Consider the following 20,304-nt stretch of genomic DNA (forward strand, 5'->3'; position numbering starts at 1 on the left):
TACCAGAACATTTATTACAGACATATTCATACAGATTAGGTGTGTGTGTGTGTGTGTTAAATAACAAACAGCATGACTGATTCACTGTGCAGATTTCCAACCTTCGTAAACCCTCTGAAGACATTGCACATTTTCACTTCCACCAAATACACTTTAAAAAGCATGTGGTCCCAGTCTTATTATTCTTTTTTTTTTTTTGGTCTGTTTTCAAACTTCCAAACACTGGAGACCACCAGTGAAGGACTGGAGCTTCTTGGCTAATGTTAATGGCATGGAAAATAGCTACAAATGTCTTTCTGTGTCAGCCCTAAAAAGTATTAAAAGAGGTCAAAAAGCAGGACAAGGCCCTGCCAATAAAACAAACAAAAGATCTATAATACTAAAACAATATGTGGCTGCTTTTTTGGACAGAGAATAAGCCTAGGTCTAGACAGCATTTCCCTCTCATTGGAGAATCTCTGTCCAGACGTTTCAGTCGAGGATCAGGCTTAGTCACTCTCCAGGAAAACGTGTGATGTTTAAAAAGAAAGGGTCACTGAAAAATCATATGAACTTGAGGCACCAATCTGGGTCAGTCCAGGCCCACACTCCCACACCTTTCTGGCCCTTTAAGGTCTACTTTATCCAGGGGACAGCTCATCATGATCTACCTTCAATTTATTTTTGGTTGCAGCCTAGTTTTTGAGGAACAACAGCATAATTGATTTCATTTAACCGGCTTGTTTCTTTCAATGACAACTCAAGTGAGTTTCAGTAATCGTCAGTGAGGTTAGACTGATACTTGATGTTCAGGTGGGAAATGGCTGATTCACATTATTTAAATGAAGCGCAATCCACCGATATGCACATGGAGCTCAGCACTGATTTAGAGCAATAGGAGTATTTCAGTCAACCCTGTTCATTCACATATGATGCCTTAAGAGTTACATGATGCAGGAGACTCGAATTTGGGAATGAGTATGTGTCTCTTCATTTAAATTGATCATTTTACTGGACTAACTGTCAATCTGGCTTCCAAGTAACCATCAGTGAGCACTGACCGATATTTGGACTTAATTGTGTTTGTGTGGGAAAAGGCTGATTCAAGTTATTTAAATTAGCTGCAATCAAACAGTGCCGACTAACATCACACTGAATGTCTGTAGGAAAGGGAAGGCCATCCCAAACACTCAGGAAGAGTCTGAGATCCCTGCTGTCTCTCAGTGAAGGTGCCAGGGCTAAGACTGAAGGTGTACATGTGATTTTTAATGACCCATTTCTTTAAGGAACCAGGCTCACCTTAAATCTGCAGTAGTAAGTCAACAGAACAGAACAGTCAGGATTTTGAAGTTTTAAGGCAGCCGGGTTCACTTAAAGTGACTGTTTACAGTGAGGCGACAACTTTATTCACTCCACACACAGAAAATGCAGAGCTGTCACAAAAACCAAACAGAAATGTTCACATCTGCTTTGAGCTCTCTGATATGTCCCAGGAGTTAAACACAGCGTTCAGGGGAACGACTACCTTTTATCCGTGCGTCAGATTCAGATCTAACATTAAACAATATTCATTTAAGGTGCTTTTTCACTGACAATGTCTCAAGTACAAGGTTTTGCTCAATAGCTTGATTATCAAAATATAAATATAGTTCTTCCCCCACAAATCAATTTTCAGTTTCGGAATGAGCACAAGTTCCTTAACGTAAGTATTAACATCAAAAACAGAGCTAATATTTCATGATTGCCGCTATTTTCTTTCCAATTATATCGTCGCTGTCGGAAGCATCAACCTTGATCTCTAAAGATATAAAGGAGAAAGCTGTTGTGCAAACAACATTTATAAAGGGATTAATCACTATTTCAATATTTATCCCACAAAATGCAACTCAAATTACTCATCTCTGGAAGAACAAGGTTATGCTCCATAGAGAAGGACTAGCACTGAAATTCAGACCCACCCAGGCCACCAGGTGTCAGGAACCTGAAGAAGAATCAGTGGAGAAAATGACTGATTGCACCTTAAATGCAGTAATAATGTTTATTTTGCAGGTCATTTCATACTGTTACTATTGGTCTATTCATAATTACAACTTTAACACAATCTAAAGTGTAACTGGAGGTCTTTTAATTGCACAAAGCTAAAGACAAAAATGGATTTTGGTTCCGACAGCAACGATACATTACAATCCCATCATTCACAATCCATTCCTCACATTCCTCTCTATAAAGCAGGGACAAGATGGGTTGCCAGGGGTTGCATTTCTACCCGGAATGAGGTGGTTCACAGCATATGATACAGTACTCATCATTCATCGTACAGTAATGGGTTTACCCACAGCAGGTCAAAAGCAGGAAAATATATAGGAATGCTTTTTAAAAAACAATTTAAATACGTTTACTGCTTGCACCACATTTTTAGGAGCCTCCACTTAATCAGGAATCGTTAATATGAGCTTGATTGATTAAAGATGATCAGCTAACGTCACGCAACACTGCTGACCTCTAAGTGCATACTTCTTTCAAAACATAAATTAAGAGCAGAAGATAAAAATGCTTTGTACATTCCTCGAATTAACGTCATGCAGAGTTCGATACCAAGCTGCTCTCCGACTCCACCTCTGGGCTCGGAGGTTAAGACTCTCCACACAAATCTATTGCACATTTCATCCCTCTGTTCTCTCTTTGAGAACAGAAAACAAACTGGAAAAGCTGAAGCTGCTGTTCTAAGCTGTAAAATTGGAGCGCTTTTGTTTGTTGTTGTTTTTTTTTTTTGTCATAAATAAGACTTTAAAAGACAAGGGAAAGGAGGTGCTTTGAATTTACATCATTCAAATGTGCAAATTAAGATCAGTATTGTGGCCTACATGTTAGAAATGGGCTTGAGACTGAAATGTTGTGGGTTTGATTCCCAGGACTGGCAGTAAGTTGGGGGTGTGGAGATTAAGGAACAGTGGTTCCTCCTCCCTAAACATCCACAACTGAAGCAAAGCACCTAAGCCCCAACTGCTCCTTGTGGACCAGAGTGGCTGCCCACTTCTCCGGTGTGTGTTTTTGTTCACTGCTTCTAATGAGTTTATTGTGTGTGTGTGTTTGTGTGTGGGTGTGTGTGTTTGTGTGTTCACTGCTAGGGCTTGTTCAGGGTCCAGATTTCTTAGCTTGATGGGCAAAGATACTAACGCACATTTTACTTTCACCAACTTAAAGCTGCGTAATTGCATCCAAGAGCTGTGTAAAACCATGATGGATATCTATTTAAACTGTACCCTCAAGTAAATCTTTTTCCTGTGTGATGTGGTGTTGTGTTGTTGTGGTGCAGCCACTGAAGATTCAGTTTTTTTCCACCACAAATAACAGAGCGTGCCACACTTCAGCATCTCTGCTGAGAGACATTGAAATCTGTGAACAGTTCTAACAGCCACAGCTCACACATCAAAGGTGCTTTAATTTGAAATGTTTCTTTGGTAACTTTAATTTTACTGCAGTAATTAGCATTCTCTAAATACTCTGATCATTGTCACGTGAATAAAATCACATTTAAAGACTTGCTTTGTTCACATTTGAATCACATAAACTCAAAGAAACTCCCAGCAAATAAATGTTATTCTTTGGACAAAACTAATATTCTTAGCCCATTTCACCACCATTTTGAAGAAATAAGTGTTGTTACTGGTGTCCTGCGCACAAAGTTACTGAACTATTGCCCTTATTTAATGCTGTGAATATAAATGCCCTCAGACAATGAGCTCTGACAAAAAATAGCAGAGTTCAGGAAATAAATGTTGAGGATAACTCTCCACTCTTTAACCTCAAAGGAGAATTCCACCCATTTCCCATTTTTTCAAAATTTCCTCCATCATTCAGGTGTTGAGATATATACAGACTGATAGAGAGTGTGTCGGTGTGAAGTGGCCGATTGTAGACTCTATAATGGTGGTAAGTGGAACCAGGCATCTTCATGTCTCCAAAACACACCTCCGCCCCAAGCAGTGACCTCCGCCTGTCTAATGAGCTTCATACAGAGTGATTATGATGATGATGGAGGAAAACATAGGAGATCTCACCTCTGTAAATATCTGACTTGAGGTATTTCACATCTATCCTGTGTAAAGTTACAGTCTGTCCTTCAAGTCCCTCTCCACCAGGAATGGATTTAAACACCTCCACCTTCTTCAAACTGTTTTAAATCTATATTTGGGGCATCAGAGTGTGTTCATAAGCATTTAAATGAGCATATACATTTTTATTATAACTAAAAATGAAAATTGTGAATTCTCTTTTGGGAATATTCTTTTCTACTATTTTGATAAAAGAATACATCTGTAAACAATTAAAATAAATTAAATAAGTGCATTATTATTCTGTTCAAATTCCTTAAAATCATTTTCATAAAATTAAGAAAATTTTGGAATCATAACAAATATAATAATTGTAGCTAAATGTGCCATTGTTTCTGTTGGGAGTTTTTAGAGCAGGACGTCTGGTTCCATTCACCACCACGGTGAGTGAGTGACTCAAACCCTTAAGTTTTTTAAAAGCCCAACCAAACCCACCCTCCAGCTCTTTGTTTATATCTCAGCTGTTTAAACAGGCCCCTTTAATGCGGCTGATTGAGACACTGTGGATCACGGTCAGTAACAGATGGAGACAGAAGGACAGACAAAGAGAGAGAGAGAGAGAGAGGGAGAGGGGCTGGTCAGTAGCGTGTACTGTACCAGTCGTTGTCCTGCATGTGTACAAGCTCGTTGACAACGTCCAGAAGGTTGCGGCCGTGTTTCTGTAGCAGACGCTGGTTCAGGGCTCTGTCACCAAAGCCCATCTCCACCAGCACCGCCATCATCGCGTCCTGTGTGGCAGCTTCTTCTGGAAGCTAGTGAAAATGAGAGAGACTCTTTTCAGATGAATAGAATACACTGTCCAGATGTTTGTGGACACCACTTAAAGGAACACTACATAAGATTTGGGTTGATTGGTCCTATGGAACCCCCTAGTGTAAAAAGGTTTTACAGAACTGTGCTGAAATTAGTAGGGAAGGGAGGGAGGGGAGGTGGTTTCAAACCCTCCTCCAAAATTGCATAATGCAAGTTCTGCAGTACTGAACCCAGAGAAGCAATGACAGAAGCTCTTTTCTCTTATTACAGGTCAGTGAAGGATCACAATGATTCTGAAGCTGTAATTTTAAGGTAAGAGTATAAAGACCCCCACTGAACTGTGTTCTTTGGAATTGATCTTCATCAAAACTAAGCATACATCGTCAGCATCAACATCAGGAGTCCACAAACTTGGCGATAGTGAATGTCATGCAAAGTTTATGGATTGAATATCGTTATTCAAATTGAAGTAATAAATTCACTCACCTGTTCGGGACCTGGCTGACCAGTGAACAGGGCTTTATAAGCAGACGCTGCTACGGACAGAGCACCTTTCACCAAACCTCCAGTTATACTGTTTGCCCTGAGAGGGAGAGAAAGAACATAAATAAAGTAAATTGACTGGTATAAGTAAGTAAGAAAGAAAGAAAGACAGAAAGAAAGAAAGACAGACAGACAGAGACAGACAGAGACAGACAGACAGACAGAGACAGACAGACAGACAGACAGACAGACAGACAGACAGATAGACAGATAGATAGATAGATAGATAGATAGATAGATAGATAGATAGACAGATATAAACATCTTACTTGAGCTCCTGTATTTCTGGGTCAGCTGGACAGGAGCTTCCAGGGTCTGAGGAACTAGGCTCAGCATCTACAACACAGAGTCCTCAGTAAAACACAAATACCAACAAGAGTTCAGTGAGAGTGAATTGTGTGAATACATCAGTGCACTGAGAGACAGGTGTTTCTAATAAAGTTGCCAGTGAGTGTCAGTAGAAGGGGGGTGTTTCTGATAAAGTGGCCAGTGAGTGTAAGTAGAAGGGGGTGTTTCCAATAAAGTGGCCAGTGAGGGTCAGTAGAAGGGGGGTGTTTCCGATAAAGTGGTCAGTGTCAGTAGAAGGGGGGTGTTTCTGATAAAGTGGCCAGTCAGTGTCAGTAGAGAGGAGGGTGTTTCTGATAAAGTGGGCAGTGAGTGTCAGTAGAAGGGGGGTGTTTCTGATAAAGTGGCCAGTGAGTGTCAGTAGAAGGGGGTGTTTTCGATAAAGTGGCCAGTGAGTGTCAGCAGAAGGGGGTGTTTCTGATAAAGTGGCCAGTGTGTGTCAGTAGAAGGGGGTGTTTGTAATGAAGTGGCAGTGAGTGTCTGTGTTGATGTGAACCTTGCTCCTTTGCTGCTGTGTCTTCACTCTCAGGCTCCTGTGGCTCCTCTCCCTGCTCGACTGTCTCTGAACTGCAGGTATAACATGGTTTAAAAAATTAAACCTCTGTCTAAAATGTTGATACTACAAAGGTTTAAAACATGGGGAAAATATCTAATCACTAAACACTGTGCAGTTTCTACTCACCTGGACTTGGCAGAAGGTTTGGGGGCAGCTACGATGACAGGTGTAAGAGGAACGGAGTCCAGAGTCTGGGAGGCACACAGCATGGAGTTAGCGTCGCTGGGGGACTGCAGCTCTGTGTCCAGCAGGTCCTCCGCATCGTCCCCGGGCTGAGACAGGGCCGAGCTGTACATGGACTCTCCCAGAGGCCGGCTGGTGTCAAAGCAGTCCGGAAGGATGATGATATAATCCTCCGAGGAGGCTGAGGACGTCCGGCTGCGGATCTCCTTCCCCTCTAAAGGGGACGCTGAAAAACATGTTTCATTTTATAGCTTGTCCAGAGCAAAACAGAAGCTAATTTACATTCTGCTCAGAGCATACCTTCCTCATTTTTGGTTTTCTCTTCTTCCTCCTCTTTTTTCTTCTTACTCTCTGACTCGTCCTCCTCCGACCGTTCACCGCCGACCGGATCCACCAGGATCTGCTCGATGTCCGACTCATTTCCTTCATCTAAAAACACAAACAGTATGTGACTGCTGCACAACATAAGGTGGAACAGTAGCTTAAGTGCCAAATTGTAAATGCTGCAACATTTAAGGTGGAATGGAAAAGAAAATAGCTGCCTTCAGCTTTGTTACACGATGGTATTCATGGCTTTGGATGAGCTTTGTGTGTTCTTGTGTTTATCTTTTGCTAGCTTTCTGTTTATGGCTGTAATTATACACAGGATAGATGTAACATATCCTATGCCAGTCCATTAGAGCTTCACATAGGGCCCATTCTCATCCTACCAGCCAGCACAACATCACCAGCTCTTCTCAGGAGTCGTCTGGCAGGCACATCCCTTCATCTGTGATTCACTGAATAAAGGCCACAACATCTTTGGAAGGGTCATAAGTGAGGTCTGGTACCCCAATGACTTTTGGTTTTGGTTTCAGCTAAGATTTTTCAGTCTGGTGTATGGCATTTCCACTTGTTAGTGGTAAATTACATCAGTAAGCAGCAGTGTCCGTGAAATAGCTGTGTGTTACCTGCAGTAACGTTCTCTGAGGGAACTGACAGGAGTGGAGTGGGATCAGGAGCTGGGTCTGTGTCTGTGTGGAGTGAGGCTGGAAGTGGAGCTTGAGCTGTGATTATCCCTCTCTCCTCTTTGAGTGAGGTTGGAGTTGGAGCAGAGATGATCCCCCTCTCCTCTGTGAGAGGGTCTGAGAGAGGGCTGTTGTCTGGGCTGGTTCCTGAAAGTCTCTCTGCATTCCTCTCACACAGAGACACTGAGCCCTGGGGGGCTGGACGCAAAACTGGAACAAGACAGACATAAGACCAACAGGTAAGAAGGCAGTTCATCTATTGTTAGGACGGTTTTAAATGTAATGTAGTGGGAAAAAACACCACAAAATTGTTGCAACAGGCTTTCTTGCTTCAAAACTGTACACCCAGTTTTTCAAGATTGTTGGCCAGTATAAATAACAACACCATCCTTTCCTCACAAAAGTGCTTTCACTTACAGCCCTGATGCTTGAGCTTGGCTGGAGCAAATATTTGAGATTCTACCACCATCTGTGATAAAGCATTGGGTTTTAACATGTGCTAAAGGGGGCATACTATGAGAAAAACTATTGTTCAGTGCATGTGCTCATTAATATGTGGCTCTGGAGTCCACCAACCCACACACAATGAAACAAGACCACCCAGTCGGTTTTCTGTGCGCTGCCTAAAACATGAGATAAAATGAGTCATTCTGATTATGCTCTGCATCTGATTTCAAGTGCAGAGACTTTAAAATCGCGTCAGTCCCTCGTCTGAGTCTGTCCAATCACAGCACTGGACCCGCATTTATGTGAGAACGCAAAAGACAAGGTTAAACGCAAAACAGACACAATGAGCCCAGCCAAACTGAGAAAAGAGAACCGAGCGAACAGATCTAAAAACAGCTTCTGCTCCTCACTGCTGTGTGCTCAGGTACTTCTAACTTAGTAACACCTCACAAAAGCTCACTCATAATGAAACTGTCTGTGATGTTACTGTTTCCTCCACCCCTGAAGTTATCTGCTGGATTTCTGTAAGCTTACCTTTATTGGGGCACCTCCCTTGAAGGACGCCATGTTCTAACACCTCTCCCAGAGTGAGAGAGCGGATCAAAGACTCGCTCACAAACTGACGTCCGAGCATGTTCTCCTCTCCTTTCTCCTGAGCCGGAACGCCTCCCAACTCTGGGCTTTGGGTCACTTCTGTGCAGAGACACAGAAAACAGCTAGAGCTCTTCAAACTGCCTCACAGTGAGTCTATCAACCATTAGTGGTGTCAAACTGGATTCCTTCCAGGCCAGAGCTGTCCTTCTTACTTTCTGAATTCAACTCACAAAGGCTGATGATGCCCAATGCCCGGACAGTTTCAGTCACTGCTCTCTTACCCAGAATGCTGTTGACGGCTTGGACTTCTGCTTCCTCCTGAATGAGCCCCAGTTTTTCCTGCAGGAGCCCATCATGGGGCAGAGGGGATATGCATGGAGTAATATCTGCAAAAAAACAAAACCTGAGACGTTAGCAATTATGCTTTTTTTTTTTTACACTATTTTACATAATTAGATGTATTAGATTTTGGCAAATTTGTGGGTGTACCCCTAGTCATCACTAGTGAGTGTGTGCGTGTGTGTGGACCTAAACCTGTTTACACACTCACATTTTGGGGAGTTTCCCTATTGTGGGGACCACCAACTAGTCCTGACAATGTAAATCAGTACATTTTAAGGTGAAAACATGTTTTAGGGTTAGTTTAGGGATAAGGTTAGGGTTAGGAATAAGCCAGTAGTACTTACGGAAAAGTTAATGATAAGTCTCCACAAAATGAATGGGAGTCTATGTCATGTCCCAGCAATTCACAGATACAAGACTGTGTGTAAGTGTGTGATTGTTCACTGACGTTGATGGATTAAATGCAGAGGTCAAATTTCACTGTACTGCTGCACAATGCTGAAGAATGTTCCACTTTTACTTTTCACATTTCATTAAACAGGGCAAGAAAAGCCCTTCACTCAGACACAAGCAGACACCTGGGAGCAGCCCAGAGCAGGAATATTTGATTGGAAATCTTTATAAAACAGAATAGCAACACATCTTAGAATCAATTTTAATCATTGGCCCAATCACTGGGAGGTTGCCAGTTCCCTGGTGATGCCTCAGCCCTTCGAGGCCAGCAGTCCTAGAGAGCACAACTGGTCCATCTTCTTCCTTCATTACACTGGGCATGGTAATACATAGCATGGGTGTCTGTCAGCTAATGTGACAGATTGGGGAGGAAATAATGCTAGTCCTCACCCTCCTGGAGCTGGTTGAGTCAAAGCTAATGAGGTTGAAATTGGGAATTACTCGTAATTAAGTAGAACATTTGGTGAAAATTTGTGGATAACAAAGGAGCTGATTAATTTCCTGGTGTATTGTAAGTGTATACGACCTGTAGTGAAATTTAAGACTGTTACCTGCTGGGGTGTTGTTTGGTACGTTTTCCAGCTCCTGCACAATGTTAATGTCAAGTAGCTCAAAAGACAGCAAGTCCTGCAGGAAATACAAGATCAGAGAGTTAGTAAAACCAACGCTGACAGCAGTATAGTGACCTCTGCCAGATGAATTCAAGGAGCCAAGTCATGCACACTGAGGAAAAAAACATTTCATCTGTAAATAAAATATCTTACTGGTTCTGTTTCTTTTCACACTGACTAGAAAACTACTCAGTCTCAGAGCTAGCTTCTTCTACATCCAGGAGAACAGCTCCTACGTTTGCTTTCTTTCTGGGTGCTTTAGGTTTAAAATAAAAAGCTACAGAGTCAGCGGTGTGATCTAATCACAAAGCAGCGGCGCAACAACACATCACCACATCGCACACTCAGAAGACAATTAGAGACTAAATACATTAGAGATGAGGAAAGAGATTCCTTTACTTCAGATAAAGTTGAGTCAAGTCAGGGATAAGTCAGAGCTAAGTCAGAGATAAATCAGGAATATGCAGAGTTGAATAAGTCATAACTCAAGGATAAGTCACAGATAAGTCAGGGATAAATCAGGTATGTATCAAGCAGGTATGTATCGAGTCATTTTTAAGTCAGGTTTAAGACAGGGATAGGTCAGGGTTAAGTCATACCTGTGCTGTGAGTAGGTCCACAGAGGGAATGTAAAACTCCTGGTCACAGTCTTGGTCCACTGTGATGAGCAGCTGCTCTCTGGAGGCAGCACGGCATTTCTCCTCTCTCTCCAGAGTACGAGCCGATTTCTCCTGAGAAACAAGGACAAGATTTGGCTCATGTTATCTGGCTAACTAATTCCTGCTCTGAGTGAAAGCCCCAGGGCTTTGAGTACTGGGACTAACGAGACTCCACAGTGTTTGTACCTGAGGGGTGACGCAGGGGGATATGAGCAGTCCGTCTGCGGAGATGGCGGCAGCAGGGGCGTGGGGGTCCACCACGATGCTGCACCAGACCCTGGGGCCGAACTGCTCCGCCCTGTGGGCCAGGCGCCAGTGAGAGGTATAGGTTCCTTCCAGGGTTGGGGCACACAGTGTCACGCTGACCACGCCCACCTGGCCTGGCTGGAGAGAGGGGACGGGGACCTCCCTCCACCGCTCCCCAGAGCCCACCGCCAGGTTCCCCCACATGAACTTCAGCTACAGGAGAACACAGAGCACAAAACACCCAGGGATTATGTACTCTTAAACAGGTAATGTTTAAATTATTAATACAAATTAACATTTACAGGAGAACAAAAGGACAGCATTCTGAAATTTGTGTCTGTTCACATCTCCACAGAGTGACCAAGAAAATGTGTGCATGTGTGTGTGAGAGTGAGTGAGTGAGTGAGTGAATAGTTGAGTGAATACCTTTGTCTCCGAGCTCCAGGACATCCTGCCGCTGTTCTTCATCTTCCAGTATTTGATGAATTTAGTGCCAGGACGAAGACGTGAGCCGTCTGGCAGATTCTCGTCCAGCAGCAGAGCCGTCATCGCGGGAACAGCCAGAGGACATGGACGCTTCGGACGCCTGTACAGCACAGACCACATAAACAACAATACAGACAGGCCTTAATGACATCTACTGGTTTTAGATTCCAGGCTCAACTGGATTTCAACGTCTTAAAGACATCTTTATAAAATCCAATCCGATAATTTATGTTTTTGTTACTGTACTTTTAAGACTGATATATGTAAATTAACACTTGGCAAAGCTTTTTAACCCAGATAGCTGACTTATGGCTCAGTCACAGCACTGAAATATGTTGTTTGGGCCAGAGATCTTGCGCCGGGCTTGACTTGGGTTATGGCATGTGCTGTGTGGGTCCCAAATGTGCCAAATGATTCGTTCCACAATTTTTTATTTGAACCACATTTGGGCCAAACATTTATTGCTATACATGTAATGGTCTGTTAAACTATAATGTTCTGTAATGGTCTGTAACTCTGTACCAATCCATTTCTTCAATACACGAAAAAAAAATCTGTATCCCTCTGTAATGCCCTGTAACTCCATTTAAACATCTGTAATACTATGCAAAACTCTGTAACAATCTGTATTTCTGTGTAAAGCTCTGTATTGGGTGCCATACTCTGGGCTGTTGGCCTGTGTGGCTCGTGGCTGGAGCAGAACTGGAGAAGAGTTTCCATCTCCGGTCGAACCCCACTGTAGCCCCCTCCTCTCCATCCTCAGCTGCTTTCTGATTTCCTTCACCTCTGCCTTCAGCTGACGCTTTTCCGCCTTCAGTCTCTGCTTCTCTGCCTTCCTGAAACTCCGGTCTCCTCGCCTGTAAAACCTGAACATTTACTAAACACATTACTTTATGCTGTACACAGTGTGCTGCAAAGGTTGAATGTGTGGTTAAGGCAAACAGATTGTGTACAGTTGTGTACAGATGTGTATACACAGAGGCAGGATAGAGCAGCACAGTGAAGTGAGATTCAGGGAGAAACCAGAACTGACCTGCTGTGATCAGGAGCTGGAGAGCCATGTTCAGGGATGGAGAGTGGAGTCCTGGCCCTCACCAGGTTGTGACTGGGATCATGTGAGAAACTGCACGGCTCACACAGCGTACAGGATGTACACACACTGCAGGAAAAAACACAGTGAACAAACATGTCAAAAGAACTTACAATCAAGCTGAAACCACAGGGAACTGAAATGCTAAAAATGTCTCTAAAAAACAAGAGCTGCATTCTGAGCAGAGTTGAACCATTTCTGTAACATTTTGATGGCACTCTGCCACATAAACTTTGGTGAGTTCAGGTACTGATTATTGATATTGGATCATTTTTTTAGCACTCCAACACATCCCAAAGTTCCTGAATGGAGTTCCCTCGCTCCAAAAAACACCTCTAGCCAACACTTGGCATTGAGCTGGTGACTTTAGACTGTAGTTTTCTAACGCTTTACAATGAAGTTTAAACAAGCTGTGAACTATACAAGCGGTGCATGTTTAAATATCTGGTGCCACTAATTAAAAGTGCTGTCCAGATACTTCTGAACTTACATTGCTTTGTTACACTGTTTTTAAAACCTGCATGCGGTCAATTGGACATCTGTGTACACAGGGGTGCGCCTTAAAGGAACACTAAGAACGATTTTGCATTTTTGCTCCTGGGCTCCCCTACAGTTGTAGAATGTAATTCATCTATACAGCACTGTCCTGAAATCAACGGCAAGGGGGTGGTTTCCTACCCTCCCCCAAAGTTACATAGTCCAGTTTCTGCAGTGCTGAGAACAGGGCAGCAACAACAGAGGCTCCCTATTACAGCTGAGTGGAGCATCACAATGATTTTGAAACTGAATTGTTACAGTAAAAATACTCCTAGTGCATTTTTCCTTTAACCCAAGCACTTCAGAATGTATATTTCCAATCCCCAGTGTAAGGATATGATAAGATTTAGATCTCGTTGTTGACCTGCACTGATATCCTCCTCCGGCTGTTTGTCCTCTGCAGCTGCTGCAGGCTGGTGCTGGGCTGGGAGCTCCAGGAAGAGTGGAGGAAGACACCTCAGGAACCTGAGCCTCCGCCCCCACTGGCTTATGGATACAACACTGACCTGAAAACTCCCTGCAGATTTTCTCCACTGCCTCACGGACCACCTGGTCCTTAAACTGGACACAGTAACCAAGAAAAACATAGAACCACCTGGTCCTTAAACTGGTAGTAGATACTAAATGCTTAACCATAAACAATGAATCATTATACACTGAATACTTCACAGTAGAAACTGAATAACAGTCAATACTGGATCAGTCATTGTAGATACTGAGTAACATGAGGTATGTTTAAAATTTCTATATTCTGTATTATGCATTTAATTGTATTCAGTACTTAAGGCATTTATTAATTTGCCTATGATATATAAATCATAATTCACTTTTACAAATCTGTTTCCTAACTTAATTTTACTTTAAATAATGTTTCTGTTTATGGCTGTGACATAACAACAACGATAAATTCAACAGGCTGCTCAAATCCCTATAGACTGTAAGACAGTTATTTTAAATATTTGAGTCTATTAGCACATTATTGTCATTAAATGTAATGGACATGTCATTCGTATAAATATGTTTTGTTTACCATTACAATGGCCCTTTAATAACCAATGTATAAACACATGATTTCCTTCTGGCACCTGAATTATTAGAGAGTGTAAGTAAACACAATGATGAAATCATAAACCAAAATCTTAGAGTCTGTCCTACCTTTTCCATGTACGACGTGAACCAGGCCGGAGGTGTCTTATCCTCCACCTTCACCCCCTTGAGCTCATTAAGGGTCACCTGAAAAACAAGAGATATATGTCAGCATGATAGCACAGGAGAAGAACAAAGTGTGACATCACACCTTTTATTACAGTGTTACTTTAAGCAGTGCTAAAAACATCAAAAGTTAAAGGGGACATATTCCTTCTTTTTCCCCCCGACCCCGAGTGCACAGCACTTAGGAGTGAGAAGCAGAATCAGAACGGCTCGTTTTATCCCGTGTTTTCTGACTCAGTCAGCACACAGAAAACTGACTGTGGTCTTGTTTCACAGTGCGTGGGTCGGGGGCTCCAGATTCACACATTAATATGAACATGAACTGAATCCCCTTAAAAGAACTCCTCATTGCTAACAGACTAGCTGCAACAAATGGACCACGTGTGAAGGAGAAGCTCCCATATATTTCCCAGTTCAAACTCCATTTAAACCAATAGCTCCTACAGTGGTGAAATACTGCAGCTGGTAAAGTACACCATCCAGATATTGACATTACTGAGCCGAGCCAGATTTTAATTCCAAATTTATGACAAATCCTAATGTTTCTAATGTCTTACAGACAGACCGTGTCACAACACTGGAATTGGTACCAAAATCCAAACCAATACCAGTCCAAACAAATCCCTCAGAAGAGCTACTGAAGCACACACTGCTGAAACAAAAACTATGCACACCTAGTAGTTAGTGTATGAGTGTGTGTGTGTTATGTAGCAGAGAGCATATTTGTTGTTTAGCAGTTAGTGTATGTGTTGTGTAGTAGTGTGTGTGTTTTGTTCAGAAGTCAGTATGCGCCTATGTTTTATAGAAGTCTGAATGTGTGTGTTGTTTAGTACTCAGTATGTGCTGTGGTGTTGTATCAGAGTAAGTGTGTGTGTGTGTTGCTTAACATTGGCTTGCGATGTGCAGTGGCCAGTACATGTGTGTGTTGTTTAATAGTCAGTATGTTAGTGTATGTTTGTTGTATAGTGGTCAGTGAATGTGTGTGTTTTGTGTGAATGTAGAGGAACAGAGACTCTTACCAGTCCCTCTTCGGGGACGGCTGCCTGGACCTTTCTGCTGACCACCTGCGCCAGAGTGGGGCAGTGCTGAGGAGGCCTGAAGCCCTTCTTCGGCTCTGGAATGGTGCCCGGCTTTACCTGAGCCAAACCAAGGGCTGGTCCCGGTCCGGGGCCGGGGACTCGGCCAGTTGTGCCTCGAGTCTCGTACACGTTCATCTGCAGGCGGTTCCCCTGACGAGCTGCACTCTGCAGAGAATACAAAAACAGGGAGACTCCATCAGATCACAATGGCTGGATTACAGCTCATGACGTTCTGTCCATTTATTATTTATTACAAATACACTGAGTTTAAGATCTCCCGAGAGCTGCACTTGCTGCTGCACTGTCCTTATCTTTGGGAAATTGCTTGTTCAAAGTGGATGGGGTTCTCTTTCACCTTGTTACAGCACAAAGCTGGACAGTGCAGGTGAATGATAACGGCACATTGAGCTGTCCAGATCTGTTCTGGGTGGAAGCATATGCTTGTGGTACTATTTGTAATTAGAGTCCTAGACAGCTAGAAGGAACTTGTGATAACTAATGATTGGTGGGAAATTATAAAATTATAAAAATAAAATTCCCTGTATTTACAAATGTGACTGGAGTCTTTTTCACAGAGGCCTTGTGTCTACCTTTATTATTATCAAATATAACCCAATTTAGTAATTACAGATGTAATATTAGAAGCTAATGCAGATTGTAATTACATGGTTAATACCTTACCCTAGTTAAAATGCAGGCTTAAATGTGATACTAGGGGAAATAATGTGCATCCTAATGTATAACAATTTAATTTAGCAAAATATTCTGCAAAGTATAATGATTCCTAAATGACAGGTGGATTTTAGTAGAATGTATAGTAATATATATATATCTCAATCTCAACTGATATTCACATTTGAGCAAACACTTCTACAGTAGACACAAAACTAGTGTAAATCATTTGTAATGTTACTATGATTAAATAATATTTAATGATGTAATCAGTATAATCAACATATCAGACCACTGCCAATATACACACAACTGACTCCCCACCTTCACTTCAGTGCAGCACTGAGAAAAGAATGCTTTGTAACAGGAATAAAACCAATAAGAACAGAGAAGAATTCTGATTGTTTTTACCTTCAAAGCCTCTTCATACTCCACTGAAATGGAAAGAAAAAAAAGAATTTGGAGACAACAATTAAATAAGTACAAAAATAAATAATAATATATGTAAACGCTTTTGACAACTGTCCTCCAGATGGAGGAGTCCATTACTCACGCTGGCTGTTGATGGAGACCTGCAAGAAGAAACAAAAGGAAGAGAAAATGAAAGGTATGTGCTGAGTGTCAGGATTTTAAAAAACAGCTCTTCTGTTTCCTTGTTGTAATGTGTGTATAAATAGTCTTTTGTACAGAATTAGTCATTTTGTTGGCACGCTCACCTCCTCATTCTCCTCGTCGAAGTATGTCAGCTGTAAGTTGCATAAGCCAAATGACCTCTTCACCTGCAGGGCATAATTAGGTAATTAGGGGAGAAAAAGATTGGGCTGAATGATGGGCTTAGGTTTGCATGGGGAATATATATATATATATATATATATATATATACATAAAAGAAATTTTTATGCGGAATGGACCAATAGAAATGCTCTAAAATACCTCTACCTCTGAATAAAATCTCTTTAAACTGAGTTCCTTTGAAATTTAAGATGTTTTTTTTTCTTCCCCTGTAAAGTTACTAATTTGGAAATACATGTTTTTCTCTGGACAGTGACAATATGTGGCACTATCCATCTCCTCAAGTTAAACTAATCCTGGTCATGACACTGCACATTCCAAAACAGGGCTTGGTTTATTGACTGTGGTGGTTCAAAACATCTTCATGTGGCAATATGATTTTTTTTTTAATTCCTGCATTTCTCCAGCTCTTAAGGTAAAGGGTAGAGCTGTGTCAGCGAAGCACTTCAACAGATACTGCTTTAGATCATCCATACACAAAACCTGGCACACAAGTTTGTGGACATATGCTTACTTCTGCCATGAGGTGTAATAATCAGGATTTTGTACTCAATTTGGCTTCTACTCTCCTGGAAAGAATTTAAACTATGTGCCGGAACATTCTTGTGAGATTGTGATGGCAGATAAGTGCACATTAATGAATTCAGGTACAGATTTTGTATGATTAGTCCAAATGTATTTTTGTATAGCGCTTTTTTACAAGCAATGATGTCACTAAGCAGCTTTCCATTAATCCACCATGGGTGACTTAGGAGCTAAAGTGGCTCAGGTTAGTCATTATACAGGATTTTTAGAAATGATGGTATTTCTCCCAGAATCAGAAAGGTCCCTTCTTTTGCTCCCTGCATAGAAAACATCATAAACCTAAAGAACATCAGGCTTGCTTTGACTACTAGGGTCTGACAGTGAAGCACAAGTTCAATCAATAAGTTCTAATCAATATTTCCAGGAAAATATGTCCTAAACTTAATAGACAATGTTTAATCTAAAATGAAATGTATTAACTTGGACTTCCCCCAGCCTTTGCTGCAGTAAAATACTCTGCAACATGTTTAATCTCACTAGGCATGACACTAAAGTCACCATTCCCAGTGTCATACGGAGCAGTGTAACTACGTCCTCTGGAGAGATAAAGCTCCATACAAAACCTTCTGGATGAGCTGGTGAGCCAGAACTATGATGTGTCAGCCATCATCAGTACCCTACATCACTAATGCTTTTGCGTTTGACATCAAATCCTCACAGTAATGTTCCAACATTTAATGTAAAACCATCCCAGAAGGGTGTAGCTTAAGAAGCTTAAGGAACCCTGTCAGATGTGGCCAAATGTATAACACAATATATTAATGGACTCAAATAATAGGAAACCTAATAAGTGTCGTTTAGTAATGAAAATAAACGTATAATAATGTTAACATTATTAAGAACACTTTAAGAATATACTGTACACCATCTCTGTGCTGATAGGGTTCGAATTCGCTAGAACGTTAGCCTTTTGAAAGGGAATTGTCAATTCCACCTTAAATGATACAGCACGTACATTCTGGCCCTAGGCGCTTGAATGTAACTGCTGCATCATTTAAGGTGGAACGAAACAATTATATTAAGAAGCTGGTGAGTCAAGCTGTGACCATTTATATATGTTTTAATGATTTTAATTCGTTCATATACGTGTCTACAGTTTTAGAATACAATACTGAAATTTGTTGTTTGTTTTATCGTTTTTAAGCTCACCGTGGCCTCCACCGTCTCCCAGCTCTTGGTCTCGGAGCCGGACAGCAGGAAACTCTTCGTATTTCCCCTAAAATTCACTTTTAAATTGATGTACAAGTCCATGGCTGTTACACACCGCCGTTTAAACGATGCATAGATGATTGATAGCGGTTTAATTGTGTGAAATCTCGGCGGTTCGGCCTTAAAATATATACAGAAACCTTCAACTGTATCGTATCGTTAATCTGATCCGTGTGTGTGTGTTTACATCAGTAGCGGAGCCACGCCTCTCGGGTGACGGCATAACTGACGTCATCGACACTAGCTTTAACATTAAAAAAATGACCTCTTGTTTCTGTCAACTCCACTGAACATATAGCAGAACTCTGTAGATATATTACTATTAATAGTCCATTTAATGTTCTGCATACTTTGTTTACCTCCCGTTACCCTGTTCTTCGTTGGTCAGGACCCCCACAGGGCAGGTATGATTTAGGTAGTGCACATCATTGCTGGCCCTTAATGTACTTCTAATTTTAATAATAGAGTTTTATCATCTTTTGATGCTTGGTGTGAAACCGTCCACAGGTGTGTGTGTGACTGGGTGAGTGTGTCCACAGATGTGAGTGTGTGAGTGACTGGATGAGTGTGTGGTGCTTTGCCCATTCCGTGGAGGCATTAATCAGTTACAAAAATGAATGGATTAACCTAATGTGTAAGTATTATTTTCTAATGTGTAAGTATTATTATTTAATTTTTTTTATAAAAAACCTGGGAAGTACAGTGTCCTTGCACGTGTTCACCTGAAGAGAGCAGTAAATGCAAACTTTCCCAGTGTGGGATGACTGAGTTTATTCCTATGAGCAGAATTAAAGCCTGGATGTATCAGAAATTGTGTACCAAATCTATTTTAAATATAGTCCTTTTGTGGGAGACTCACTCTATGAAGGATAAACTGGTTTGTCCAGTAGCTCATGTGAGTTGTACTTTATAGAAAATATATAATGTCGTAAATAAACATTTCATAAAAGTAGTTTATGGAAAAATGACTTTATTTTCAACAATTTTCTGGAGAAATGAGGATTTGATTGAAAAATGACAGTATGCACGGTATAGACGGAAACATTTTTTTTAATTTTTGCAAGGCTTGCATTTTACTTCTACAAATAAGATGTTTTAAAGGCTAAGCACCAGCTCTATGAAAGTGTCAAACAAATAAATACAGTGGAATTTGAGTTCCTAACTTGTGTTTATTGATAGTCAGAAAACATGTTATTTCTTACTAATTCAATGAATACGGTTTAAAAGACCGTTGACCGTTAAAAGACTAAATGGACTAAATTTGTGAACTTTAAACGGGCACTTTGGAAAGGACCATCCGCTCACTCCGTTATCTGTAGTGGTCATTTCACTGGCGATTTTACAATAATATGGGTATGTAAGGACACCAACGAAAGGTGTTCAAGAGCCTCTGTAACATGGAGGTAAACAGGTAAGTACACTTCGCCTGTTTTAGTTGGTGTTAGTTATCACTAGTTTCATTACGGAGGTTTATAGTGTCGGATGAATTCAAGTTCGACTTCTATCACATTTACAATTACGGTACCTCTAAATTTGAGTTTAGCTTATTGCTAGGCTATTGTCATGAATAATGTTGGTTATTTAGCTAGCTAGATACTGTTGTCCAGCAGTGACGTCACGGTTGCGTTCAAGAATTTCCGTAGCGAGCTTTTACATTTACATTTACATTTACATTTACTTTTACATTTACATTTACATTTACATTTACTTTTACATTTACATTTACATTTACATTTACTTTTACATTTACATTTAAATTAACGCATTTGGCAGACGCTTTTATCCAAAGCGACTTACAAAAGAGGATCT

The 20,304-nt window shown here is 41.2% G+C and overlaps 1 protein-coding gene across 1 annotated transcript; it reads right to left on the minus strand.

The window, feature by feature from the left end:
• Positions 1-177: 177 nt before the first annotated feature.
• Positions 178-18,668, minus strand: nbr1b (NBR1 autophagy cargo receptor b). The gene is made up of 22 exons (XM_066642078.1): positions 18,436-18,668; positions 16,626-16,688; positions 16,463-16,481; positions 16,321-16,343; positions 15,178-15,402; positions 14,102-14,179; positions 13,311-13,507; positions 12,353-12,478; positions 11,982-12,185; positions 11,260-11,419; positions 10,774-11,046; positions 10,528-10,659; positions 9,869-9,944; positions 8,804-8,908; positions 8,463-8,621; positions 7,425-7,691; positions 6,775-6,903; positions 6,418-6,700; positions 6,232-6,302; positions 5,660-5,726; positions 5,334-5,430; positions 178-4,846 (listed from the first exon to the last, which is right to left on the minus strand). Exons 1-22 carry the CDS (start codon positions 18,535-18,537, stop codon positions 4,673-4,675), a joined length of 3,030 nt encoding a protein of 1,009 aa, XP_066498175.1. The 5' UTR covers positions 18,538-18,668; the 3' UTR covers positions 178-4,672.
• Between the last annotated feature and the right edge of the window lie 1,636 nt (positions 18,669-20,304).

This window comes from Hoplias malabaricus, chromosome 13 (genome assembly GCF_029633855.1).
Source record: "Hoplias malabaricus isolate fHopMal1 chromosome 13, fHopMal1.hap1, whole genome shotgun sequence".
In the NCBI taxonomy this organism is placed as follows: domain Eukaryota; kingdom Metazoa; phylum Chordata; class Actinopteri; order Characiformes; family Erythrinidae; genus Hoplias; species Hoplias malabaricus.